This window comes from Ovis canadensis, chromosome 5 (assembly GCF_042477335.2).
Source record: "Ovis canadensis isolate MfBH-ARS-UI-01 breed Bighorn chromosome 5, ARS-UI_OviCan_v2, whole genome shotgun sequence".
NCBI lineage: Eukaryota > Metazoa > Chordata > Mammalia > Artiodactyla > Bovidae > Ovis > Ovis canadensis.
In genome coordinates this window covers 62928210-62954927 of record NC_091249.1, presented here as the reverse complement: position 1 = coordinate 62954927, position 26718 = coordinate 62928210, and the positions used below count along the sequence as shown (strand labels likewise).

General features: G+C 50.5%; 2 protein-coding genes across 9 annotated transcripts in view; one reads left to right on the top strand and one right to left on the bottom strand.

Annotated features, from left to right (window-relative positions):
- Positions 1 to 3298, top strand: part of SIL1 (SIL1 nucleotide exchange factor) — a 257385-nt gene extending 254087 nt beyond the window's left edge. For all 6 annotated transcript variants that reach the window (XM_069592170.1, XM_069592169.1, XM_069592173.1 and 3 more), the window contains one exon: positions 2783 to 3298. In XM_069592170.1, coding sequence (XP_069448271.1) covers positions 2783 to 3139 — 357 coding nt within the window. In that variant the 3' untranslated portion in view covers positions 3140 to 3298. The remainder of the gene's footprint in view (positions 1 to 2782) is intronic.
- A 7959-nt stretch (positions 3299 to 11257) lies between these two features.
- CTNNA1 (catenin alpha 1) overlaps positions 11258 to 26718 on the bottom strand; it is a 332863-nt gene continuing 317402 nt past the window's right edge. For all 3 annotated transcript variants that reach the window (XM_069592164.1, XM_069592165.1, XM_069592163.1), the window contains 7 exons: positions 21759 to 21959; positions 21096 to 21247; positions 16702 to 16812; positions 14989 to 15170; positions 14764 to 14869; positions 13305 to 13439; positions 11258 to 12441 (listed from right to left, as the gene is read on the bottom strand). In XM_069592164.1, the coding sequence (XP_069448265.1) occupies positions 12154 to 12441; positions 13305 to 13439; positions 14764 to 14869; positions 14989 to 15170; positions 16702 to 16812; positions 21096 to 21247; positions 21759 to 21959 (1175 nt within the window). In that variant the 3' untranslated portion in view covers positions 11258 to 12153. The remainder of the gene's footprint in view (positions 12442 to 13304; positions 13440 to 14763; positions 14870 to 14988; positions 15171 to 16701; positions 16813 to 21095; positions 21248 to 21758; positions 21960 to 26718) is intronic.

Sequence of the window (26718 nt, the reverse complement as noted above, 5' to 3'; positions counted from 1 at the left end):
AGGCTGTTCCTCTTCCTCTCTCTCCCCTCCTCCTCTCTCTTTCTTCACCCCTCTAAGCTGCAGAAACCTGATTTCTCAGAACAGCAGGCAGCCATGTGGTGCTCGCATCCAGTTAATAAGGCCTGGGCACAGTTGATGTCCTGGGAACAGGGCAGCAAGCCTGGGGAAGGATGTGTGCATTGGTTGGCATTTCTCGGGAGAATGCTGTCAGTTTCCCCTGGTGTCTTGGGGGTCTTTGCTGCCCCCAGCGCTGGCACAGGGCACTGTGACTGCGTCATCCCCGGGGAGCCGCCGCTGGCAGTCTGACCAAGGCTCTCTGAGTCAGCTGGCCCAGGAGCCGGACTGGAGGCTTTGGGTGCCATGAGGATCAGGGAGGGCCTGGCGTCTCTCTGCAAACAGCACGAAGTTAGCCGTCTGTCTGCAGGAGGAAGATGGTGGAGGGGTTTCAGCCGGAGCGATAGAACAGATGGCAGGCGTGCTCTGCGCTTAAGGCCGTCAGGGTGTCTTGTTCTGTGGTTTCTCAGAGAGCATACATGGGGGATGGGTACAGGGCTCCCAAAGGAAGAGATGTGACAGGGTGGAGGGGTGCCAGGCTCCTTGAGGGCATCCTTGGTGTGCAGAGGTAGTGGCTGGATTTCAGAATTCCCAGGAAAGTGTGGACCCACCTCTCAGATTGTCAGACTCCTTGGTCCTTGCCCCTTCGATCGTCTGCCAAACCCCAGGCATTTCTTCTTCTGTCCCTTGGCTCTGGGCAGACCCTCTACTAAGAAACTGTGTCCTGATATCCGGGCTCCTGCAGAGCTGGGACGCCTACCTGTGGTCATGAACCCATGTCTTCTCATGCTTCCATGGAGCTGAAGGGCCCTTCCACAAGTGTTGCCTGGGTGTCTGCCTGCCCGGTGCTGTGCCTGGCCCGTAGTCCCTGCCCTCCTGGTGCTTCCAGGCAGACATTTACCAGAGACCCTCCTAGAGCGTGTGGGCCCTGGAGGCTTACGATCAGGGCCCTGACTCTTTGGGGCAGTCAGGGGAGTTGCTGAGTGAGATCTGAGGGTTGAGTCAGGTTGACTGTGGAGTTGGTGCTGGGTGAGAGGGTGCCTGGAAGTGCGAGCTACCCCTGCACAGGCCCTAGGGGAGGGTTAGTGTGACACGTGCCAGAGTGAAGGCACCAGTGAGGAGGCGTCCGAGCGCCCGGGGGGCAGGGCCTGCAGCACCTGCACGTCCCAGGGAGGGGAGTCCATCTTTATCGTCAGAAATGCCCAGTGTGGAGGGTTTGGGGTGGGGCCTGGAGGGGGCAGGCTGGGCCCGGGAGGCAGGAGACTGAGAGGCACAGCGCGGAGCAGGGCCCCGGGGAAGAGAGCTGGCAGGACTGGGGCGTGTTTCACGGGTGGAGGTGGCGGGATGGGAGTAGGTTAGGAAATGACAGCCACGTCCCTCTTAGCCTTTTCTGTGTCAGAAAACTGACCCTCTCTGCTTTCCTGCTTCCCCTGCCGGCTCTGAGGAGCCCCAGAGCCATCAGGTGGTCTGCTGTGGGCCCTGAGCTTTTTCTGGGCTTTCTTCTTGCCTGCCCTGTCGCGCACGCCCCATTCTCCCCTGGAGTTAGGGCAGCGAGTCCTTCTTTCTTCCTGAGGGTGCATTTAGTGCGCCCACTGCTGCTCCTCCGTCTCCGCATACCTTCCTCTGACGGGTGAAGTGACTGGTAGACTCCTGGTGGCGTGCTGTGACCGTGCAGTGGTTAGTACTCTATGTAATGAAGGGAGGTGGTAATCTGTCAGGCCTAAGGTGTTCCCTTCCTGCCTCTGAATGCCTGCCAGGATTGGTTCCCACCACATTCTATTGGAGCTGGGTTTCTGCACATCACCGACACAGGCCATGTGTGTAGCTTCCTGCCCAGACTTCCCTTGGCGTAGAGGCCAGGGATGCCCAGGGCTCTGTGTGTCCTGTGCCTAGCCTGGCCCTCATGCCCATCCACCGTTAACAGCCTGCCTGGCTGCAAACATGAGATGGGCCCAGGCCTCTTGTCACAGGCCTCCCACGTGTGTGAACCCTCCACCCTTGTCCCCTCAGACAACTCCACAAGCCTCTCAAGACTCAGGGAAACACCGGCTTCCTCTCCACGCCATGCCCAACTCCTCTGAGGGAGTGGGTCTGTGGTGGTGGTGGTGATGCTGCCGCTGGCACAGCTACCGTTTGATGATGGTAAAGCTCACTTCGTTGATGGGCTCCGTGTGCCAGGCACTGGCTGTGTGTTCACTGTCCCATTGAGTCCTCCCAACCGTCCTGAAGGGGCTTCGGCATCTCGTCCGCATGAGGGGTGGTGACATTGAGTCCTAGGGAGGCTCAGTGCCGGCCCAAGGCCGTTTGGTCATTCAGCTGTCAGTGGTGGAGCAGGGTTTGAGCCCAGACTGTCTGCCTCCGCCCCACCCTGCTACACAAAATGCATCGTGACATTGAGGACTTGCTCCGCCAGATCCCGAACTGCTTGAGGGCAGGGATCCTGTCTCCGTCTTGGTTTCTCCAGTACCTGGCACACTGCAGAGTTTTTTTTTTTTTGGATGAGTGGATGGATGGACAGATGGGTGGACATGTGGACGGGCTGGAGAGCATGTGTAGAGCTGTGAATCCAGCTGACCTTGCCTCCAAAGGGCCTTTGAGGCCCAAGGGTGTGGACAGAGAGGGCACGGGTCAGCCAAGTGCCTTCAAGTCTGAAGGGCGGAGCTGACAGCTCTCTGTCTGTTCTCTGTCCCGTGTGCCCCCACCCCCGCCCCGGCCATGTGGACGGCAGATGTTTGCAGAGGAGGATGCCGAGCTGATGCGGGACATGTCCCCCGAGAAGCTGCAGCAGTATCGCCAGGTGCGCCTCCTGCCCAGCCTGCAGGAGCAGGGCTGGTGCGAGATCACCGCCCACCTCCTGGCACTGCCAGAGCACGACGCCCGCGAGAAGGTGCTGCAGACGCTGGGCGCCCTCCTGGCCACCTGCCGGGACCGCTTCCATCAGGATACGCAGCTCCGCGGGACACTGGGCACCCTGCAGGCTGAGTACCAGGCACTGGCTGCCCTGGAGCTCCAGGAGGGTGAGGACGAGGGTTACTTCCGGGAGCTCCTGGACTCCATCAACAGCTTGCTGACAGAGCTGAGATGAGGCTGCCCCTGAAACCGGGACACTACTTGTGAGACTGAGGGGCACCAGCTTGGGTGGGCTTCTCAGGGGGTATCAGGCAGGAGGGGGGCTTCCCCACTGGGGCCTGGGCATCATCTGGGCAGTGCTGGCTTGGCCATTAAATGGAGGTATGATGGCCAATGTCTGCTTGTGTCTGTGTGGTCTGGGCACAGCGCTTTGGTGGTCACTGGGTGACAGGCTGCTGAGGTTCCCTGGTGACGTGCTGGGTGGTCGCCTGGTAACGGGCCCTGTGGAAAGGATCCAGGCCCAGCTGGACCCAGCTCTCTCCCACCAGTGGTTCTGTGACTTTGGGGTGACACTTAGCTTCCCTGAGACTGTTTTCTCCTCTGTCAAAGGGGAATGCCATTAAACGCGAGAAGACACACAGAAAGCACTACACCAGTGTCCAGCACTCGCGCTCGCCCCTCCTCACCCAGCTGTGGAGGGCACTCTGCCCCCTCTGTCCCGTGCCTGCATGTTAGTTTCAAGGCTGGTGGCAGAAGCTTGAGGGCATCTCCACACACAGGGGTGCTGTGTCAGCCCAGGCAGCTGATGGGTGAGGCTGGGTCCTGGGTGGTGGGACTGGGGGCGCTTGGTGCACTCTGTTGGCCTTTGGGTGGAGGTGTCACTCTGGAAGAGGAATAATCTCTCCGCAGCTGGTAGTGGGAGCCCAGGCTGGGCCCACTTGATGGAGCAAAGGGGCCTCTCCGTGCCCTTGCCTCTCTTCTGTGTCCATGTGCTCTGCACTGAGCCGGAGGTGGCAGCCTTGGAGGCAGGGGCAGCTGAGCCTGACAAGCCGCAGCCCCCACCCCGGAGAGGCTTAGCGCCAGTCTGGGAGCCTGCTGCAGGTTGCCACAGCAACCCCTGTTCTGGGCTTTCCTGATTTGGATTCTGGTGCGTTTGTTTTTCAGCTTTTCCCAATGCACCAGAGGCTCACTCCTGCTGCTTAGGCCACCCCTCCCAGCCTCTAGTATAGAACTCTCCCCACCCTGGCCTTGCGTGTAGAAATCTCAGTTTCACTGACCTGAGGGCAAACCGAGGCCCAGAGGAACCCGGGACAGGTCAGTGGCCTCAGCCCTGCTCCTGCCCACATAGAGCCTGGGAAGGCTGCTGCAGCAGAGCATTCTCCAGGGGGGCAGGAGGGGGCCAGGGTCTGTGGAGTTGGAGTAGGATGCCTTGGGGCCCAGGCGTCACGGGGATCAGTCCACTGAGTTGGATACCTGCTGGCTTAGGCGTCATGGGGCACAGAGCAGAGTCCTCCGAGCTGGATGCCTGCTGGCTCGCAGCCTCTAAACCTGTCAGTAGCCTGTACATTTCACAGATGAGGAAATCACGGCTAGGGAGGCTGAATGAGCTGCCTGAGGTCAGAGAGGCAGTGAGGGGCAGAGCTGGAGTTTGCTGGGTGGAACGCGCTTTGAAAAGTTTGAATGTTTATCTTAGAAGAAGATCATTTTAATCTGACAGGCAGTGGTGGGAGGGCCAGGAGAGATGGCCGAGCAGGCCAGGTCCAGAAAGGTGCTGGGACTCGGGGGTGAGTAAGGGGAGGCAGACAGTGCCAGGCGACTGAGGCCACAGCCGGGTGATGGCACTGCATCTGCCGTCTGCTTCACATACACAACACAAGGCATCAGCAGGCGTGAAGCTTGCCCTGCAAGCTGCCTTCTCAGTGGCCTCATCTGGGTCGTCCGGGACCTCTGCCTTCTTGGTCCTTAGTCTCGGGTGGATTCTGGTTCCACCATCCAGTTCATCGGTGACTGTTGTCTGCAGGTCTAGGAAGAGCCTCTGGGACTTATAGCCAAGGAGCACAACCTGGGCTGTGTAACATGATGTCTGGCAGTGAATGCTGAAAACTGTAAAGAAAAACAAAGCCCAGAATGGGGGATGAGGAGTGTCAGGGAAGGCCTCTCTGAGGAGGTGCAGTGTGAAGAGAAGGAAGTGAGGCAGTGAGCCCTGTGGGATCTGAGGAAGTACTTGGTATATAAGGAAATAGCAGAGGCAGGAACATGGCCGGGGTTGGAAGAAAAGCAAGATTCGGTGGAAGGGGGGATAGTAAGCACCATGAGGAGGGCGGACCCTGGCAGCTCTGGTGAGGACTGGGGCTGCTTCTTTGTGATGGGGGCCATTCGAGACTCGTGAGCGGAGGACAGACCTGACGTGGCTGACATTTTAACAGGACCATGCCCGTTGCTGTGGTGAGAACAGATGACACGGGAGCAAGGGCGGGAGCAGGTAGCCGGCGCAGGGTCTGGTGTAGAATCCAGGTGAGAGCTGATATGGTGTGAGCCAGGGTGATGATGGAGAAGGTGAGGTGAAGTGGTCAGACTCCACGTGTGCTTTAAGGTCGCTGTGAGAGGACTTGCTGGCTGACTGCATGTGGTGTGTGAGGGGAGAGAAGAGTCAAGGGTAAAGCCTCACCTCAGGACTTCAGTAAAGTTGAAGCTGCAGCAGCAACTGGACAGCCATGTTTTAAAAAAGGAACCTTGACCTATAACTGTTGTCTTACCCAAAATTTAACTCAAAACCAAATATAGACCTAAATGAAAAATTGTAAAACTTTTAGAAGAAAATATTTGTGACTTTAGTTTTTAGCTATACCACCAGAAGCACAATTCATAAAGTTAAAAACTGATAGATTGAACTATATCAAAATTAGAAACTTGTTCTATGAAATTAAAATAAAGACAAGCCAAAAACAGGGAGAAAATATATACTTGGCAAAAAGGATTTGTATCCAGAATCAGTGTCAAAAAAAAAATACTTGACAAAGGATTTTGCATCCAGAATATATGAAGAATTTCCAAAGCAAGAAAACAGTCAACCCAATTTTCAAAAATAAAGATTTGCAAAGACATCACCAAAGTGGATATAGAAATGACAAACAGGTGACAAAAATGCCAGTGAGACAGCATCCCATTCTTATTCCTAGGTATTTACCCAAGATAAAAATCTTTGTTTATACAAAAATTTGTACTTGAACATTTATATCAACTTTTTTGTAAAAACAAAACTGGATTAAGGTAAAATGTCCCTTACCTGGGGGTGGATGGACCAACATGGTAATAATCCACGTTGTGCTCTGCTCCGCATGGAAGGACAGACAGCTATGCCCGCAGCACACGCGTGCGTCTCAGATGCATGCTGCTGACTCAAAAGCAGCCAGGCTCAGAAGGCTGTATACTGTTGCTTTATTTATGGGACATTCTGGAAAAGGCAGAACTACAGGGAAAGTGTTTGTTCAGGACTTAGGGGACATTTCAACAACAGTGGGGTGACACAGTGGAATCTTGGGGAGCATGTTGGAAATGTTCTGTGTCTCAGTTGTGGTTACACAACCACTACGTGTGTCAAAATTCAGAAACACCCCAGAAAGTGAATTTTACTCTGTGTAAATTACAGCTAAAAAATTGTAATAAATACTTCCCTGGTGGCTCAGATGGGAAAGAATCTGCCTGCAATGCAGGAGACCTGGGTTCAATCCCTGGGTTGGGAAGATCCCCTGGAGGAGGAAATGGTAACCCAGTCCAGTATTCTTGCCGGAATAATCCCTTGAACAGAGGAGCCTGGTGGACTACAGTCCATGGGATCACAAAGAGCTGGACACAGCTGAGCAACTAACACTTTCAAATACTAAAACGTTTCCTTTCCTAGCATTTGGCTGTTATCTGTGCTGCTGAGATTACTTAACGTCTACCGCATCTGATGGTGGGCACACTAACCGTGCACTCGAACATCTTTTCCTAGCTCCACCAGCAGCACACCTCGTGGGCGGCTGGAAATCTGATGTGGTGGGAGTATTTACACCGGGGAAGTCGGGAAATGTTACAAATCAAGGCTTAATTTATTGTTTTGTTGATTGTCTAGACTTGAAGAGGGTGATGAAGAAGACATTAATGCCAATTAAGCTTTGTCGTCTATATTTAGCACACAAAAAATGAGGAAATTGTCTTACAGTATTTGACAGATATTATCTGATTCAGCAAAGTCATCATTCACTGACAAGTGAAATTCCCACACTTATTTTTGTTCTTTCACTTCCTTACTCCTTAAGGTAAACAAAAATATCAACCAACATTCATGTCAGAACTAGACTCATTTGTCAGTTTCAACCATAGGTTGGCTATGGATGCAAGATCTGAGCAAAAATCAAAGAAGGCCTCAGTGGAATTTAAGCTGTGTGGAATCGAGGAAAGAATATCGCATATTTTGTTAATTGTGAGTTGTGTACTGTAATTCCTTCATAGGAGTAAAACGTGTAACAAAATATATGGATATATATGCAACCTCTCCCCATCCCACCCTGAAAACCTGGTCGCTGCACATGATTCATCAAGCAGAAGAGAAGCAAGGTCAGTGGCCTGGACCAGCTGAGTGTTAGAGACCAAGATGGGGAGCATGTTAAGGGGACTCAAGCAAGGTGAGTGAGGGTGTGATGGTGGACATCTGGAGCAAGTGTGCAAGGAGGGGGCGTGGCTGCCAGCACGGAGAGGAGGAGAGGAGGAGGGCTGGACCGAGCAGGGAGAGTGACGGTGGGCACTGGAGACGGTCCCAACGTTCCCCTGAGGAGCTCTGGCTCAAGGGAGGGAGACATGGACCCAGAAAAGGTTTTTGTCTCCTTGTTTTAAACTCTGGGGTCTATGACGTGTTTTTGTGTGCTGATGAAAACCACTGAGGGAAGGCAGACTTGGTCAGGCAGGAAATGAGGGTGTGAGAATTGAGGGCTAGAATGCTTTGGACTGGGATCCAGTGATCAGTTATGGGGTGGCCTCACCCAGGAGCCTGGAGAATCCCCGCACGCTGACACGCAGTCCTGAGGACCCGTGCAGGAACGGGCAGGTGCGGTGGGAGTCTGAGGGCGTCTCTGGGGAGAAGAGCCTGCCCTCTGGGGCACCTGGGGGTGTTAGAGGGACTGGGCAACTCGTGAGCTGTGTGACTTGGGTGAGGGAGTTGGTCCCCACTCCTGTGGTTTGAGGGGCAGTAATAGCGACACGTCACGGGCGGCAAACGAACAGGGGGATGTGGCTGAAGGCCTACACGGGCCCTGGGTGTGCCCAACATGCGGCAGCTCCTGCTCTTTCTTCAGTGTGGGGGCAGTCCTTGCCTGGGTGGAGACTGGACGCTGTGAGCATTAAAGCTGCAGAGGTGAGGGGCCTAGCGGTCGTGGGAGGCACTGCCCTATGGTTAGCAGGGCAGTGGGGAGAGCAGTGGGGCTCTGCCCAGCCTGTGTGAGGTCGTGGCCAGAGCAGGGTTGCAGGGCAGCTGGGCCCAGAATGCCAGGCTGAGGCACCGAGAGGAGAAGCTGGCCTGAGGTGTCACCCAGGGAGGTGACACTGAGGGTCACGGCTGCCCTGGCTGAGAAGCAAGAAGCCTCGGGATGTGAGGGGAGACAGCCCTTAGCGGTGGCCAAGGGGTAGGAACAGCCCTCTCACTGACATGGTGAGGCTGGTCTACCCCGAGCTCAGCCCATGGTCTGTGAGGAGGGTGGAGCACTCAGGATCGCTGGGCAAGACCTCTGGTGCCGCCTCTGCGACCTGCTTTCTGCCTCCCAGTACCTTCTGATTGACTGGTTTAAATAAGCAGTGAATCATTTGAACAGTTCAACTATTTCTCAAGCACATGCCAGGGCCTTTGAGAGGTTATGGAGTCACCAAGACCACTGCCTTTTCCCCAAAGAATGCCAGACAGCCCTGTGTGAGCTGGCACTGTGACGCCATGTGCTGGGGGCAACAGGGCCAAGGCCTGGTGAGAAGGGGGTGGTCATGGGTGACTCTTGCCCATCGTGGCACAAGGGGAGATTTTAGGTGCTATAGCAATGAACACTTTACTAAAGTTAATTTTAATGTGTATTAGAAAAACTGTAGCACGTCAAACATTTCATAGCTATTGCTTGAGGAGGCGAAGCTCAGTAGAACTTTCATCTTTTGGTGATGTGTGTGCTATTAATGTTGGGATGGTTGGGATGGCAAGGGTGATGCCTGGGACATGCACGTGATGGGCTCATGGGGGCAGCGTGTGGGCATCCTAGGAATCGCCTCCAGCAGTCAATGTGGGTGCAGAGAGCACGGTCAGTCCAGATACTCCCAGGGCAGGCATGGAGTCCCTGAGGGCTGTGTGCAGAGGACTGACTCTTGAGAAATATTTTTGGAAGTTTCTTTTACCACCTGGTGGAGAGTGGGTAACGGATGCTGGGGGCTGAGGGAGGGGGCCGTCCAGACCAGGGTGGGCTCAGCCTCTGAGAGAAGTGGATGGGCTGAGCAGACAGGTGGACTGGATGGTCTAGCTGGCGCTTGGGTGCGGGGCTGTAGGTCATGGCAACAAAAGCCACGAGTGTCCCGAGTGTCAGCATGGATTCTGAGTCAGCCAGGAGGAGGGGCCGAGTGAAGGCAGGTCAGCATCTGTGGGCCCGGCCCCACGAGTGGTCCCCAGGGTACCTGTTCACTGTGTCCTGGGCCTTGGCGAGTGGACTCCTATCCCTGTGAAGCAGGGAGGCAGAGTATCAGGGGACGTCTTTCTGATAGACTTTTGACAAGACACCTGAAGGAGATCTTGAGAAGGAATGGGGGGGGGGGGTGGGGGTGGTGGTGGTCTCTGGGAAGAGCAGAACCGGAAGTGGCAAAGGGCAGGTGCAAAGAACGGGGAGAGGAAAGACCAGAGACACAAGCGGCCACACTTGTCAATTAGGACTCCGGCTTCTAGGGCATGGAAGCCACTGAAGGTTGAGCTAGGAGAATGACATGCTCTGGCTTGTCTCTGAGGGGTTACTGCGAGCCGTGGAAACAGGGTGATTGGGGACGCCTGGTGGGGGTTGGGGGGGGGAGGCGGTGCGGGGAAGGAGGCTACTGCAGTGGTCCACATGCAGATGCCTGTGGGAGCCACCTCCTGGCCTGTGCCCCTGTGTTGTCCCCTCCCACCGTGGACCAAGGGTGGTTTGTGTCACCAACATAACACTGAAGGCATCGCATATCGCTTTGGGGATCAGGTTTTTAAAACATGCTGTAGCTTCCATCTGGTTGCCATCCTCTCGGCTTGCTCACTCTGGTGGGGGCGTGAGCCGCTCTGCGGGAAAGAAGGCCCACCTGGCACAGACCACAGCCTCCCACCCCTGCCCTGTGAAGGAGCCTGCAAGTGGGTCCTCTGCTCACAAGCCTCCAGAGACACAGCCTCACAAGAGACCCAAGCGTCAGAACCTTCCACTTGGCTGCTCCTGGATTCCTGATCTTCAGAAGCTGTGAGTGATGCTTGTTGTCTTGGCTGCTGAGTTTTCGGGCAGTTTATTACATGCTAAGAGAAGCTAATGCAGTGATGAGATCTTAGACCAGGTGACGGCAAACAGAACTGGTGAGTAGTAGCTGGCCCCAGCATACATTTCAAAGGGAAGAATCTGTGTGACATATGCATAAAGACATCCAAGTGGAGAGTTTAGGAGACCGCCAGTTATAGAACTAGTTCTAGGTAAAGTTGGCATTTGGATGGTATTTAAAGCCAGAAATCTGGCGAAGATCAGGAGTAAGCAGAACCAGAGAGAGGAGGCTGAGGACTGAGCCCTGGGACAGACAGCGCAACTTGGACCAGCTAGGAAGAGGAGGAGGGGCACCCCGTGAGGAACAGGAAACCGGAGTGAGGTGCTTCGGAGGCCAAGGGAGGGGCTGTGGGCGGGGAGGGCCTGTGCACCTTGGCCACTGACGGTGCGGAGAGGAAGATGGGCGTGCAGAGCTGACTGGAATGGCGGGAAGTGAGGAAGGGGAGATAGGACAACACACTTTAGGGAATGGGGACATAGGCTGGGAAAGGACAGCAGGTTTAGGAGGTCTGTAAGGCAGCCATCATCATGGTACAGTTACAAACCAGGGGGATGATTCAGGAGGGGAGGGGTGACATCCAGGGAGATGTCAAGGATGCCTCTGAGGTTCTGAGCTGCACCCTGAAGTGCAGACGTGTGAATTCCCATGGTGGGTGTGGGGAGGCACAGCCTAGTCTGCTCCCTCCCTGGGCAGCACCATCCAGGAGGCCAGAGCATGGCATGCTGGGGGCAAATCCAGGAGATGTCTGATGTAAAACTCCATTCTATGGGAAGGCAAAGAAAAGGACTCTGACCCCTTAGACTTGGTTTCATAGTGGACTTTATTGGGAAAAGTTAGTGTAGAAAACATTCCAATTCATAAAATTTAAATAAAGTAAAATTATACCTTGTAGTTATAGTAATCGCTATAGTAATCACAAATAAGGTAGTCTAAATTATTGCCTAAGCAAACACTATTTTGTCAGGCTTCTCTCCTAAGCCCAAGGCAGGAAGCACTGCAATTATTAGAAGTGAACCCAATGATGAATTTGCATTTGAAGCTGAAGGAAGTTAAAAGAGCATGTTCTGATTATGGCATCACAACATTCTAGCCTGAAAAAAAGCAACTTTATTAATGTCCCACAGCAGAGTACATTAGTAATTGTAACCATGCATTAAAATCCTTTCATGTTATAAAGAGACTAATCTGTTTTCTTCGTGATACATTGTTTTAATTAGTTTTGTGTGGTCTGTCCCTTTAAAGACCTGTCTGGGAATGTTCCTTTCTCCAAGGCCTCCTAAGACGCCCGGGATGCTTGCTCCGGGTCGTCTTTGGTCATTTCCTACCAGCCAAGTGGCCAGAACCGGGGGAAGCCCCTCCCTGAACCAAGGTACAGGCAGATCCCCTCTCCCAAACCTACTGCTGCCACCACTAGGAGGACAGGCCTCTCAACTTGGTCAACAGTGTCACTAACACGTTCATGTAGGAGTCTCTTTGGTTATGGAATTTTTACTTTTAATTATTTAGGAGTATAAAAAATATAGCTAGATATATGCCCCTGAATTCTATGACTTAAACACAAGTACGTCCTTGCTAAATTCACTAGGTTGGCCAGGTCTCAAGAATCTATTTCCCTATGGGATCTAGCATCAGTGTTCTATTTAGCAAATATACGTGAGTGAAGAACGGTGAGGGATCTTTAGGAGGGTCCGGGCAGCCTTAGATGCTGTCCATAGCTTTGAACTCACTGAGGGCCTGCACGGGGTTCACATGCTTCTTCTGAGACGCTCTTTTAATCTTGGTCTGTGTCTCATCCTGCTTCTCTCTCTTCACCAAGGGCTTTTTCTCAGGTGCCTTCATCTTCCACGACACAGCAGGGAGGTTGAGGGATGCCATCCCCTGGGACTTCTGGTATTTGGTGGAGGCCACGTACGACGCCTTCACTGTCTGCACCACCGCATTCATCAGGTTCTTTGCGGCTTGGATCAGGGACATGGCGCTGTCCACCTTCGAGGCATAGACAGGAGGTAAGGAGCACGGGCCAGGGTCTGGGGTGGGAGGTCCAGCCGGCCTGTCAGTCCCCGACAGGGAGTCCCCACTCCCCCCGGGCCAGAAGCAGCCCTTGTTCCTGATCAGCTCTCCCAACAGCTAGGTGCTCTCATCCAAACACCCTGAAAATGCCTGTATTTCAGATCTGCTGAAGGGAGGAGTAATAAAAACATAAGGTACCATTACCTTACCTGCCCTACCCCTCAACAGTTTTCACTCAAACAAGGCGGGGGACGATCTGCTGAACAAGCACTGTGAACAGCCACAGGCATGGGGTGGGAGGCTTAAGTCAGCCACCTCGACAGAGAGCCCCATGCTTTCAGTAATGACCCAGGGGGCTCCCCTCACATTTAAAGAAGATGGATAACTGTCCCCAGAGACAGGGGCATTTGATGTTGGAGCAGGTAAGCAAATGGTCTACGTATGTCCAACATTCAAAGTTCTTTGAAAGGAAATCGTGTGGGGTTTAGCAGATGCCACAGGGCTTCCATGGAGGGAGGTGTCCTTGTTCCCCTAGGGTGACAGGTCCAGAACTGTGTGATGTGACCTGGGAAACAGCAAGGGGAGAGAGCATACTGGGGCTCCTTGAGGGTGGAGGGGGGTTTGAGAAAGGCTGTACGTCTCTGCAATTTCTGAACAGGCTCACTTTCTCTCTAGAGGAAAGAAAGGAGGATAAAAATACTCTTTCCCACAGAAGCAAAAGGGAAGAGGCCAGCGCAGTAAGGGCTCCTAGCTGTCACCAACCGTGTAGCCCTCAGCCTCCGAGAGGGAACTTGGGGCCCTCCCCCAGCACGTCCTCCCCGCTGACAGGCAAGACTCACCCCGGAGACGACCAGCTCCCCACCGAGGTTCTGCACCTCGGCCTTGACTTTGCTGCAGATGTTGAGCTGGTGGCAGTAGAGGGCGATGCGCTGAAGGTAGGCCAGCAGGTCCTGTTTGCAGGCTGAGTCTGGGCACTGGCGAGAGAGCAGACTTGGCACCAAGCACTCTGAGCCCAAACACACCCACTCCTAGGGCTATTCCGACAGGCCCAGTCAGTGCCCCAACTTCCACACTCGGTGCTGCAGCGAGGGTGAGAGAGGGTTATCCAAGTACCCCGGCTGTCACCACCCTCAGCGACTCTGCTGGGGTCCCTGCCTCTGGAGAAAAGTGACAGTGCCATGAGCTAGAGCAACGGGCTGTCTGCTCAGAGGGACCAGATCTGCTCAGTTGTGAGCACACTGTAAACACTTGATTAAAGGAGAGTCGTTTTAGGCAAAGATGGAGAACAAGTGAATCAGCCAAAGCAAGCAGAGCACCTCTCAGGTTTTGACGCAAACACCTCCCTTCTGTGAGGCTGGGGTTTTCTGTTCTCAGCAGCTCCTGAAGCATGGCAGAGCCAGACCTCATTTGCATTTTAAGATGGTTGTGTAAGAAGACTGTGTTAGGAGCTGTGTGGAGGGCGGAGCAGGGAGTCAGTGAGGAAAGGCCACAGTATTGTGGGCACAGGCTGTGCACGATGGGCTGAGTGGGGCCTGCTAGAGGAAGAGGCCAGACGGCGCTCACATTCGTGTGGCCAGCAGACGCACTGGGGCTGAGTGCCAGGTTATACGTGAAAGAGGGGCGTCAAGGAGGGCTTCCCAGTCTTTGGCTTTGGCACTGTCACTCTCCTGCAGCCCTGATGCAGGCTGAGCATGTGGACACTTGAGGGAAAGCAGTGGGAAGGCTTTGTGACTACAGCTGAAAATAACTTGTAAACTTTCCTGGAGGTTTACACATTTTTTTTCAATACATCAGTAGAGAAAAGGGATGAAGGCTAGGTGGCTGGGAACATAGACATCTGTCCCCACTTGGGCACATCATGCTTCCAAAGCACCAGACAAAAGAGCTCCTGATTCTTACATGAAATACACCCACAAAAGGCTCTTACACACTTAGTTTCAGTATATTATTGGGGTTTGCAGAATTAGCTCCTACCCAGAGCTATCCTAAAGAGATCCGAAGAGCTAAGAGTAAAGGCTGGTTTTAGCTTCCAATCAAGGCAAGATTTTAGGACATACACACCTGCTCCAGGGATGTGCTGTAATGCAAACTGGGCCTGTCTTACAAAACTTGTCAAAGAAACAGGAATTCAGAAATCCTTAAAACTCTATGCTGATGTTAATCAAGCAGGTTGGTGAGTTAAGAACACTGTTTGAGACTGGGAAAGTGCTGTGGCTCATGAAAAAATCCTGTAAACACCCCTGGGCTGCCCAAGCCCAGCATGACCTTTAAGGCCCGTGGGGCAGGTCTGTTACTTACATGGTCTGCGATGGTGCGGCCGAGCTTATCCATCCTGGAGCCTGCCTCAGCAATTTTCTTGGCGGCACTGATCACATCGGATGTGTTTTTGAGTGGTCCTTTACCTCTGAAAAAAGGGAACAAGGATGACTGTAACTAAAGCCCTCGTAGGTGGAGGCTCAACGCAAAGTATGCCCGGAGCAGCACATCCGGCCCGTGTGAGGTGGCCTGCGGGGGGCTGCTCACCGGGTGAAGTCCGTCATCTCCATCATGATCATGCACATCTGCTTGGCCAGCACGATGATGTCGTTGCCACTGTCGTCCCACTTGGACACCTCAGCATCCAGCTTGCTCTTTTCTTCCTGAAAACTGGCGACCTGTTCCGCAATCTTTGCTTTCTGCTCCTGGGGAAGCTGAGCCATGATCGCCTGAAATCAGAAGCACAGAAAGCTCTTACATAAAGAGAATATGAAGTTCTCACAGTGCATTCACCAAGAATATTTCCACCAAGCAGTCTATGACATAGGTAGGATGATGCGTTAATAGGCTTCATTTTGCCTGAAGAGCCATTTATTCTCATTTTGTGAAGTTTATAGCTTCCAGACCCACTTTCAAGAATAACAGGGTATGAGGGGTTGAAGGCTAATGCACAAGCTTCATGATCACACCTGCTCAGGGACAAAACCTGCTTAATTCTTTAAAAGTTTCATCCTCTGAAGTCAGAAAAATAAATCACATTATATTAGACATAGGTGGAATCTGATTTTTTAAAAAAAGATACAAATGAACTTATTTACAAAACAGAAACAGACTTACAGATCTTGAAAACTTAGAGTTGATTACCAAAGGGGAAACGTGATGGGGGTGTGGCTGAATCAGGAGCTTGGCATGAACGCACAGTATTTTATACATAAACCAAGGGCCTGCTGTATAGCACAGCGAATGCTACTCAATATTCTGTGATAACCTATGAAAGAATCTAAAAAAGAATGCATATGTGTATAACTGAATCACTTTACTGTACACCTGAAGTTAACATAACATTGTAAATCAACTATACTCCAATAAAATTATTTTGAAGAAAAATAAACTTCCTTTAACCTTAAAAAAAAAAAAAAGTCATCCTCTGCCTCCTGTCATGGGGATGAGGGAGGGGCTAATGCATGCAGGCCTTTCCCTGGTGGCAGTATATACATCGCCAACTTTCCAAGATGACCCAGAAGTCTTAAAATGCAAGTTTTAAAGAAAGCAGAAGAGAACCTGCTGCAGAGCACACTTCTCAGGCACTCAAGACGGCACTCACACCTGAACCTGCGGCACCTGGAGGCCCGCTGCCCTCCTCAAGCCCCAGACTCGGGCCTAGGGCTCCTCTCCACTCAGCTCCCCAAGTGCTAGGACCCAGTGGGGCTTAAAGCAGAGATGAACCCGCTGTTCAAAATGACTTCTAAGGGGTGAAAAAAGACTCCTTAGTAATATTTCTTGGCATCCTCCCAAAAACATAAATGCAATTGATTGAAGATTTAACGATTCGAATGAATGCAATGGCTCTGATTTTCTTGAATGTACCACTGTTATTTTTTTTCCCCATGAATAATTAAATAGTTCATGCCCATGGTATCATTGAGATAGGCAAAGACAGCAATCTTTTTTGAGTTTCACTGTCCTATTAACAAACATTGCATTGACTGGAGCATAGCGCTTTCCTGACTCGGGGCTCTTCACAAGCCAAAGCCTCGGTGCAGCTGAGGGGCCCATGTCCCTGCCCTGCTCTAGCTGAGGAGACATTCTGGATGGACCTACAATGGACTGGCAGGTGCCACACTTAGGGTAAGGTTCCACTGCCAGAGAAAACGAGAGGGAAAATGGGGTTCTCAATAATGAGAGTTTTTCTGGAAAAGAAAAAGCTAAGAACAGGGAGAGACAGGGATGTCTGCAGGACAAGTTAAACCTAGTCCTTACCCGGGCACTCTGCCCAGCTATTAGCTGGTCGTCTTCTGTCTGGACACTTGTCCTGCTTCTGACATCGAAGTCTTCCGTCTCAAAGTCAGAGTCATCCAGCTCCTCAGGGGTCTGCCACCAAGACAGAAATGACATGTCAAACACAACCCTGGGCCGCCAGCAGCCCCGAGCCCCTGGGCCCACAGCCCCAGGGTCTGATGTAAAGACATCCAGAATTTTCTGTAGTATTCCAAACAGCCATGAGAAATAAAGTTAAAATTGCTCAATATTTGAACCCTGCTTCACTGATGCATGTGCCAAGCAGTCCGTTCAACAAACAGCAAGCAAAGGCACCACACCAGCATTCCCAAAGGACCTAGAGGGTTTCAGTTTCTACCGAAGAGTCAAGACTCTGCTTGACAAAAGGTTTTCACTTCATATACTTCTCCAACACCTGCATCTTAAGACAAATGTGAGAGTTGTTCTGGGTGGAAAACGTACTGTAGTAAAAATAGCAGTTTCATACATTAAACAGATTCTTATAACTTTGCCATTTTTTTATGGAAAAAAGAAAATTAACTGAATTAATACTGGGATTTCTCTTAGGTTAGCAAAGGTTGATCTGAGGAGTAAAAACAGGCAGTGTATTTTTATGTACTTTTATTAAAGGAAGAGAGAATATGGCAGATAAAGTCTGAGTAAATACCAAAGGAACTGATAATTTTTTTGCTTTAATTATGAAATAAAAATTCTTATTTTGTTCACCCTCCAGCCTCTTGTGATTAGCTGCTGACTTAAAACATAATGTAATCTTCTGGAAATTATCAGCAACAGGGCAGCAGGCAGAACAGCTGGGGTTGGCTCTTGGCCCAGCCGGCCGGCCTGTGACAAGAGGGCAGTGAGGCAAGTCCCTCATCTGCACCACGACCTAATCCAACCCCAGCCTGAGGGCTTCCTGTGAGGAAGCAACCGGACTGCCCAGAGTATGTTGGGTTTGTACATGTGTGAAGGCGGGGCCTGCCCTCCGTGTGGAGGTGAGGACAATGAGGGGTCACTTGAGGCACCAGTGAGTTACACGTCAGTGCAACACCTGGAGTCCAGCTGCTTGTTGGCCATTGTGATTCTGGAGTCACAGACACTTGAGCCTTGTAGTGAGGGGTGCCTCTTAACAGCATCTCTACTTGCCCACCTTCCTCCATAGCCCATCACAGACCCAAGAACTGTTCTTACCAGGGAAACCAAATTATCTTCTATCTGTTCATTCACTTGTTGAATCTCTGTGTGCCAAGCAAGCAGTTCTGAGCCCTTAAGGTACAGAATGACAGAGACAAACATCCCCAATCTCACAGATATAAGACTGCAGGCACCCAAGGATGTGAACAGCGAGACTGGGAAGCAGCTGCATGAGTCCAGGTGAGAGGTGCTGGTGCCCTAGACCAGGGCAGGAACCATGTTCAGAATCCCTATTTATTAAGAAGGTAGGGCAACAGCATCTGCGGATAAATCAGATTCAGCGTATAAGGCAAAAAGTGGAATCAAAGGTGAATCTAAAGTTTGGGCCTAAGCAACTGAAGACAGACGTGTCATCAACTGATGAGAGAACCGAGTGCAGAGATGCAGAGCTCACTTTGGGGATGACAAGCTTGAGGCAGACAAGCGAGGGGCAGCAAGCAGGGTGGCTAGAGGAGTGGACCATGGGAGTCAGCCTCTCACTGGTTTCCTCTCATCTTTATGCTCCAAGCGAATGAACACAGTCAGAAAAGAGACAGGTGAGAAACTATGCTACAGGGTGTACCCGTGGTCCCGGGCTGTGAAGATGGAGGAGGAGGGACCAGCGAGTTTTCTTCCGATGGGAGAAATTAAGGCATGTTTGTCTGCTGGGGGAAAAGTGCTGGAGGAACAGGGAACGAGACCCAGTGCAGGGAACAGGCTCAGCCAGGAGCAGATGTTCAAACCACCTCAGGATCCTCGGGAACGATGGATCTCTGGTGGCTCAGAGGGTGAAGCGTCTGCCTGAAATGTGGGAGACCCGGGTTTGGTCCCTGGGTCGGGCAGATCCTCTGGAGAAGAAAATTGCAACCCACTCCAGTATTCTTGCCTGGAAAATCCCATGGATGGAGAAGGAGCCTGGCGGGCTACAGCCCATAGGGTTGCAGAGTCGGACGTGACTGAGTGACTTCACTTTCACTTTTTTAGGATCCTCAGTGAAACGGTTACCAGGGCCAGACAGGTAGGATGGGGCACAGGTGGGAAAAGGGGAGGCAAACAGGAAGGTAGGAAGTGTTCCCAGACTGTGTAGCACCAGCAGTCCCCTGACATCCTGGGTCCAGTGACCCCAGTCAGATGACTGTACTTTTATGCACCATGTTCAGCAGAAGACAGAATTTCACTAGGGCTGTATTTTGAAAGGCAAATAAGGGGAGTAAAAGGGTGCAAAAGAGATTGTACTGATGAAACAGAAGCTGGAATAGGAGTGAGGCAAGGACCCAAGAGGCTGAGGGAGGGTTGCAAGTGGGGAGGACCAACCGGCTGAATATCCTGATGGACTCAAAGCATTGTTGGAAGTCACAGAACCAAAGGGAGCAGCTGACCGAAGGGATGATGGGGATGCTGGTTATGACAAGGACCAGGCAAAAGAGGCTAACTACAAGGCATCAAGAAACCAAGAGGCCCTGGGTTGGAAGGATGGTTCCTGAATTAAATCAAGACAAAAAGGAGGAACTAAACCAAGGCTGCTGCAGACCTACCCGTCCTTGCTCCCTGAGCCCTCCCAGGTGACCACACCCAGGTTCCATCTCACCACACCTGCCAGGGCCTCTTGTACTTACGATCCCACACAGCAGTAAGCACACAAGAAACAGCTACTACATGCCAGGCCCTGACCTGACCTCCAGTTCATCCCATCAAGCTACCAACACCATCATCTGCATCTTAGAGAGATGCGGGAACTTGCTGAGAGTCTCAGATGTGAGGAGGAATCCTGCTTCCACAGAACAGGCCCTGGATGTGCAGGTATCCTGGGGTGTGTGCAGTGCCAGCTCATTTAAAACCCCAAAGGCATTAACCTCAGACACTCAGCAACTCATGATTATTAATGTTTCTTCTATTCTCTGTCCGCATGCAAAGAACTTTGGAAAAACAGGGCTGCGTTTTGCCATCACTGGTGCGCTTGACCCAGGGACCCCTTCGCACCTCTGGGGGCCAGGCCTCCCTGAGCATGGGCTGCTCTCCAGCACAGCAGCAGGGGTGAACAAAGCAACAGGCTCCCCCAGATCCCCTCCCAACCCCCAGTATGTGCAGGTGACCCGGGCCTGCAGGAACAGCCAGCAGCCAGGTGACCCGGGCCTGCAGGAACACCCAGCAGCCAGCCATACAGTCCTTGAGCCATTCTTGTTGCTCCTTACCCCTGAGAGAAGTGCAGTAATGCCCAAATGTTGCTACGTTGCATACAGAATGTATCCAGCCTGATGCAACTACCTTAGAAATGGCTTCTGTTTCCAGCTGAGGGGGTAAAAAGGGGGACAGAACCCCGTCCGCCTTGGGCGGTCGGACTAGCAAACCATGAAGGTGTAACGGAAGCTCCCCGACAAGACTAGACTGTCAGCAGAGGCCAGCAGCCGTCTACTCAGCAGGCCTGCCTTCCAAATGCTGGCTCTGTGGCTACGGCAGGGCTGGCCCGAGCCTGGGGGTGACTCCGGGAGAGCTTGGCACAGGTCCTGCTCTCCACTTCCAGAGCAACACATTCATGTTCAAAACAGCGTGTGAGGCATCAACTGCTATGTGAGTCCCAGCCTAAGACACGGGATGATCACGGAGGAGGTGGTTTCTCAAAACCCTACTGTTCATGCCCAGGGGACCCCAGACACTGCCTCAGACGCTGAGAACTGCCTCTGGCTCAGAGAGGACGGGTCAAACGGGGCCCAGAGCAGGTGGCACTTCCCTTCAGCCACGGTGAGAGGGCTCGACACTTGGCCCTAGAGATCAGGAGCATCACCAAGGGCTGCACAGCCCCTCATCCTTCCCCTCAATACCCTTGGGCTCTAGTACCCTGCCTGCCTGCCACCCCTCTGAGGTGAGGAGTGCTCCATGTAAAGAACAGTTTCAACCTGAATAAAGGAAATATTCCCTTCTCTGAAATTCACTGAGGAGCCTTTATTTTCTATCACTGCCCTTTAACTCAAGAGGAAGCCTCAATTCATACTAGGTCCCCTTTTCTCAGCCCAAGTTTGGGCTCTAACTTGCAACTAAAAGTCATTTTAAACAATGTAATTAAACATATCTCTTCCTAACAGCCCTTAGATTCATGGTTTTAATATATTGCCAACACATCTGTTGAGTTCCAGAATGATGCATTGCTCAAGTTTAGCAAATGATAAGAAGGAAGCTGTTAAAACATCTGAAATGCAGTTACTCACCCTTATCATCAACACCGCTTTCCTGATGTCCCGGATGCCATCGTACACCAGGCGGGAGGCATCAATAAACTCGTTTTCATCCATGGGCTGGGCAGGGTCTGAGCTGAGGGCTTCCACAGCCGCTTCCACTTGCTCAGTAAAACGTGGCATGACTGCGGAGAAGAGAGATGATAACATCACCACCAGCCCTCCTAAATCCCTCAGTCAGATGCAGAGAGGCAGAGTGTATGATGAAGAGCCTCTGCTTCTACCTATGTGAGAGGTATTTATAGTTCAAATAAATTAAATGCCATATTTTACAAAGACTTGAATCCTCTTCTTTGTCTCTGGCCAGATTCTGGAACACAGGATTTAGATGGCTGAGAATTTGAATTGGGATTAACTAGAGGCCTTACTAGAATGGGACTCTCCTTAATTTAGTGTGTTCACTAACTAGAGATATAACTCAGAAGTTCAGAGTTCAGAACGACTCCCATTACTACCTGTGGGACACAAGTAAGGGAAACGTGTTTGTGTGGTCTTACTGTGGCTGACCAATGACTCATAAATCCGATGTACCTTCCAGAACTCTTGTCCGAAAACCAAACTGAGCCCCAGTGTCCTACTTCCTAACCAGAGGGCCATCTGTGTGTGAGGAGCACAGGTGAGGGAGGGGTCCCGCACCTGTGTTGGAGAGCAGCTTGGTTGCTTCCAGCACCTTCTCTGTGTAGACTCCTGGTTCATAGTTGTCCATCTCTGAGGTGACAACATGAATGACCCGGGCAGCCCGGCCTCGAATTGCACCAGCTGTGCGGTCTAGCCCATCCACATCTTTCTCTTGGAGAGCAATGACACATTTGTTCACGTCTTCCAAAATGTGATTCTCTGAGGAACAAACAAAAACAGCTGAATGAGGGAGGAGGCCTCCCACCAGAAGTGGACGATTTTAAGCTGGCATCTGTCACTCATCCAGTGCTCACTGCGTGCCAGCTACAGTGCCAAAAGCTTTGCACATCATTCACTCAAGAGACCAGACTACCCAGGGATCAACTGCCTGGAAACTGGACCTGCAATCACCCCAAGAATAACCATCTTTATTCCAGGTTTAGAAGAGACAGGCAGAGACGCCCATCTTTCAGAATCCTTGATAATTTCTTTCCCTTAAACAATTTCATTGATTTTATATCCCAAAGTCTAAATTAGAAGACAAGGTTCACTATTCCCAGTCCCTTGCCCCTCGCTCCAGGAGATGCCAGTGGTATTCAGACAAACGACCAAGACATCAGGACAACTCTGGAACATGAGAAGAGCCTGGAAGGCAGGCAAAAGCCTCGTGGAGTTGGATTTGGAAGATCTACCAGAACTGTTTTTCCTCAAAGACAAAGCTTGACCCTGGGTATTGGGAACCCCAGAATGAGGAGTTCACGTTAACCTCATCTATAATAGCAAAGTAGGAGCAACCAAAATGTCCCAGAACAGAGTAATAAATTATGGGCACTGGGCAGCCACTGAAATGGATGAAGATCTGCAGGGGCTGACCCAGAATGGGAAAGGGAATGTTCTCACCACCAGGAACTGTGCAGTCCACCAGCAGAAAGCCCTCATGATAGGGCTCACAACGCATGGGGCCGGTGGGTGAGCAACACAGTCTCCAGGTCATTGTCTGGCTATTTTCTTCCTGCTCAGAAAGCAGCTTTCCTTAAGACACACAAGAAATCTGAGAAGCAGTGTCTGTTAAAGACATGCTCCCTTCCTTAAACCAAGACAGTTCATGCACTGGTTTTTCTGGAAGAGTCAGGACAATTAGAGCAAATGTAATCTGTTTAAGAAACACATCTGGGGACTCCCCTGGTGGCTCAGTGGTAAAGAATCTGCCTGCCAATGCAGAAGACACAGGATCAGCCCCTGATCTGGAGGACCCCACATGCCACGGAGCAACTAGGCCCATGTGCCTCAGCTACTGAAGGCTGAGAGCCCACACGCTGCAACAGAAGCCCCCCGCTTTCTGCAACTAGAGAAAAGCAGGTGCAGCAATGAAGACCCAGCAGAGCCATACATAAATAAAATTATAACTAATAAAGACCGAGAAACGCAGCTGACCATTTCTTTCCCATCCTGGTTACATTATGCTTTTGACTTGTCATTATCTAGGACTGGTTCTGATTTAATTCCCTTCTAAAAGTTATTACCCTTCCCTCACAGCCTCTGCTGACACAGTCATGTTACATAACACAATGTCTAGAAGAGTGATTACAATAGCTTTACCTCCTAAGATACCTCAAACAAGCAAGTGGACATGATGCTGTTTCCTCTTATCTCAAGGGGAGCCAGAGGCACATGCAAGTACTTAGTAGCTCCAGCAAACAACAGAGCCACCACAATGCCCTGCCTGTGGGCTTCCAGATACCCAGCAGGCTCCAGGAACAGGGCCCTCCATTCTGAAGTTCCCTGGAGATGGCAGGCATGGCTTGCACCTACAAAACTAAACCTACTCTTACCATGTGATACAGCAATTTCATTCTGTGGAATTTTTGGAGCTAAAGACATAAGTCCACACAAAGACCTGCACACAGATGTCTACAGCAGCTTTACTCATAACTGCGAGAACTAGGACACAATCGAGGTGTTCTTCAGTAGGCGACCTGAAATACTGTGGTACATCCAGACTGTGAAATATTATTCTGCACTTAAAAAAAAAATGTGCTATCAAGTTATGAAAAGACATGAAGGAACCTCGGAGTTGCCAGGTTTTGGAGCAGGAAAGAGTGAATACGTAGAGGACAGAAGATTTTTAGGGCAATGAAAACACTCTGTATGACGCTATAATGATGGCTACATTTGTACACTACCAAGAGTGAAGAGTGTTACTGTAGGTTCATCAATTGTAACGAATGTGCTACTATGATGGGGGATGTAGGTAACAAGGAGGCTGTGCATGTGTGGGCACAAAAAACAGAAGAATCTTTGTACCTTCTTCTTAATTTGGCTTCCTCTCAAATTGCTCTAAAAGTCTTTTAAAAAACTTTTTAAAAATCATCAATTAAAATAAATATCTTCCCAAGGAGCCAAAATATAGCACTGAAAAAAGGGAGGGGGGGAGAACGAATTGCCACAAGACAGCTAACAAGACTATAATTCAGCATCTTGCTCCTTGGAAGGAAAGCTATGACAAACCTAGACAGCATATTAAATGCAGAGACATCACTTTGCTAACAAAGTAGTCAAAACTTTAGTTTTCCCAGTAGTCACATATGGATGTGAGAGTTGGACTAGAAAGAAGGCTTAGCACCAAAGAATTGATGTTTTTGAACCGTGGTGCTGGAAAAGACTAATGAGTCCCTTGGACTGAAATGAAGTCAAATATGTCGATCCTAAAGGAAATCAACCCTGAATATTCAATGGAAAGAATAATGCTGAAGCTGAAGTTCCAATACTTTGACCACCTGGTGCAAAGACCTGACTCACTGGAAAAGACCCTGATGCTAGGAAAGGCTGAAGGCAAAAGGAGAAGAAGGGGGCAGCAGAGGACGACATGGTTGGACAGCATCACTGACCAAATGGATATGAATTTCAGCAAACTTCAGGAGACAGTGAAGGACAGGGAAGCCTAGTGTGCGGCAGTCCATGGGGTCAAAAAGATTCAGACATGACTTAATGACTGAAAAATAACAACAAATTCAAACATTAAGAGACTTGTTTGAGTTTATACCACTGTACTATTAAAAGATATAATGTACTGAACTTTTCACATAAACCAATTTCAGGGGTAATAAATGAACACACTGGTCACAGCAAACATCTTCTTCCAGCAACACAACAGATGACTCTACACATGGAAATCACCAGTCTGTCATTACTGAAATCAGACGGATTACATTCCCTGCAGTTGAAGATGGAGAAGCTCTATACAGTCAGCAAAAATACGACAGGGAGCGGACTATGCCTCAGATCATGAACTCCTTATTGTCAAGTTCAGACTTAAATTGAAGAACACAGGAAAAACCACGCGTCCATTCAAGTATGACCTAAATCAAATCCCTTATGATTATACAATGGAGGTGACAAATAAATTCAATGGATTAGATCAACAGACTGCCAGAAGAACTATGGACGGAGGTTCATAACATTGTACAGATGGTGATCAAAACCAGCCCCAAGAAAAACAAACGCAAAAAGGCAAAATGGTTGTCTGAGGAGGCCTTAGAAACAGCTGAGAAAAGAAGAGAAGCAAAAGGCAAAGGAGAAAAGGAAAGGTATACCCATTCGAATGTAGAGTTCCAAAGAGTAGCAAGGAGAGCTAAGAAAGCCTTCCTAAAGGAACAATGCAAAGAAATAGAGGAAAACAATAGAATGGGAAAGACTAGAGATCTCTTCAAGAAAATTACCGACACCAAGGGAACATTTCATGCAAAGATAGGCTCGATAAAGGACAGAAATGGTATGGACCTAACATGAGCATAAGAGATTAAAAAAAGGGGCAAGAATACACAGAAGAACTGTACAAAAAAGATCTTAATGACCCAGATAAGCACAATGGTGTGATCATTCACTAGAGCCAGATATCTTGGAGTGCAAAGTCAAGTGGGCCTTAGGAAGCATCATTACAAACAAAGCTAGTGGAGGTGATGGAATTCCAGTTGAGCTGTTTCAAATCTTAAAAGATGATGCTGTGAAAGCGCTGCACTCAATACGCCAGCAAATTTGGAAAACTCAACAGTGGCCACAGTACTGGAAAAGGTCAGTTTTCGTTCCGATCCCACAGAAAGGCAATGCCAAAGAATGCTCAAACTACTGCACAGTTACACTCATGTCACATGCTAGTAAAGTAATGCTCAATATTCTCCAAGCCAGGTTTCAACAGTACGTGAACCAAGAACCTCCAGATGTATAAGCTGGATTTATAAAAGGCAGACGAACCAGAGATCAAATGGCCAACATCTGTTGGATCATACAAAAAGCAAGAGAATTCCAGAAAAAACATCTACTTCTGCTTTATTGACTATGCTAAAGCCTTGGACTGTGCAGATTACAACAAACCACAGAAAATTCTGGCTGGACATGAAACAACAGACTAGTTCCAAATTGGGAAGAGAGTACATCAAGGCTGTATATTGTCACCCTGCTTCAGTTCAGTTCAGTTCAGTCGCTCAGTCGTGTCCGACTCTTTGCGACCCCATGAATTGCAGCACGCCAGGCCTCCCTGTCCATCACCCAACTCCCGGAGTTTACCCAAACTCATGTCCATCGAGTCGGTGATGCCATCCAGCCATCTCATCCTCTGTCGTCCCCTTTTCCTCCTGCCCCCAATGAGTCAACTCTTCACATGAGGTGGCCAAAAGTATTGGAGTTTCAGCTTTAGCATCATTCCTTCCAAAGAACACCCAGGGCTGATCTCCTTTAGAATGGACTGGTTGGATCTCCTTGGAGTCCAAGGGACTCTCAAGAGTCTTCTCCAACACCACAGTTCAAAATCATCAATTCTTCAGCACTCAACTTTCTTCACAGTCCAACTCTCACATCCATACATGACCACAGGAAAAACCATAGCCTTGACTAGACGTACCTTTGTTGGCAAAGTAATGTCTCTGCTTTTGAATATGCTATCTAGGTTGGTCATAACTTTTCTTCCAAGGAGTAAGCGTCT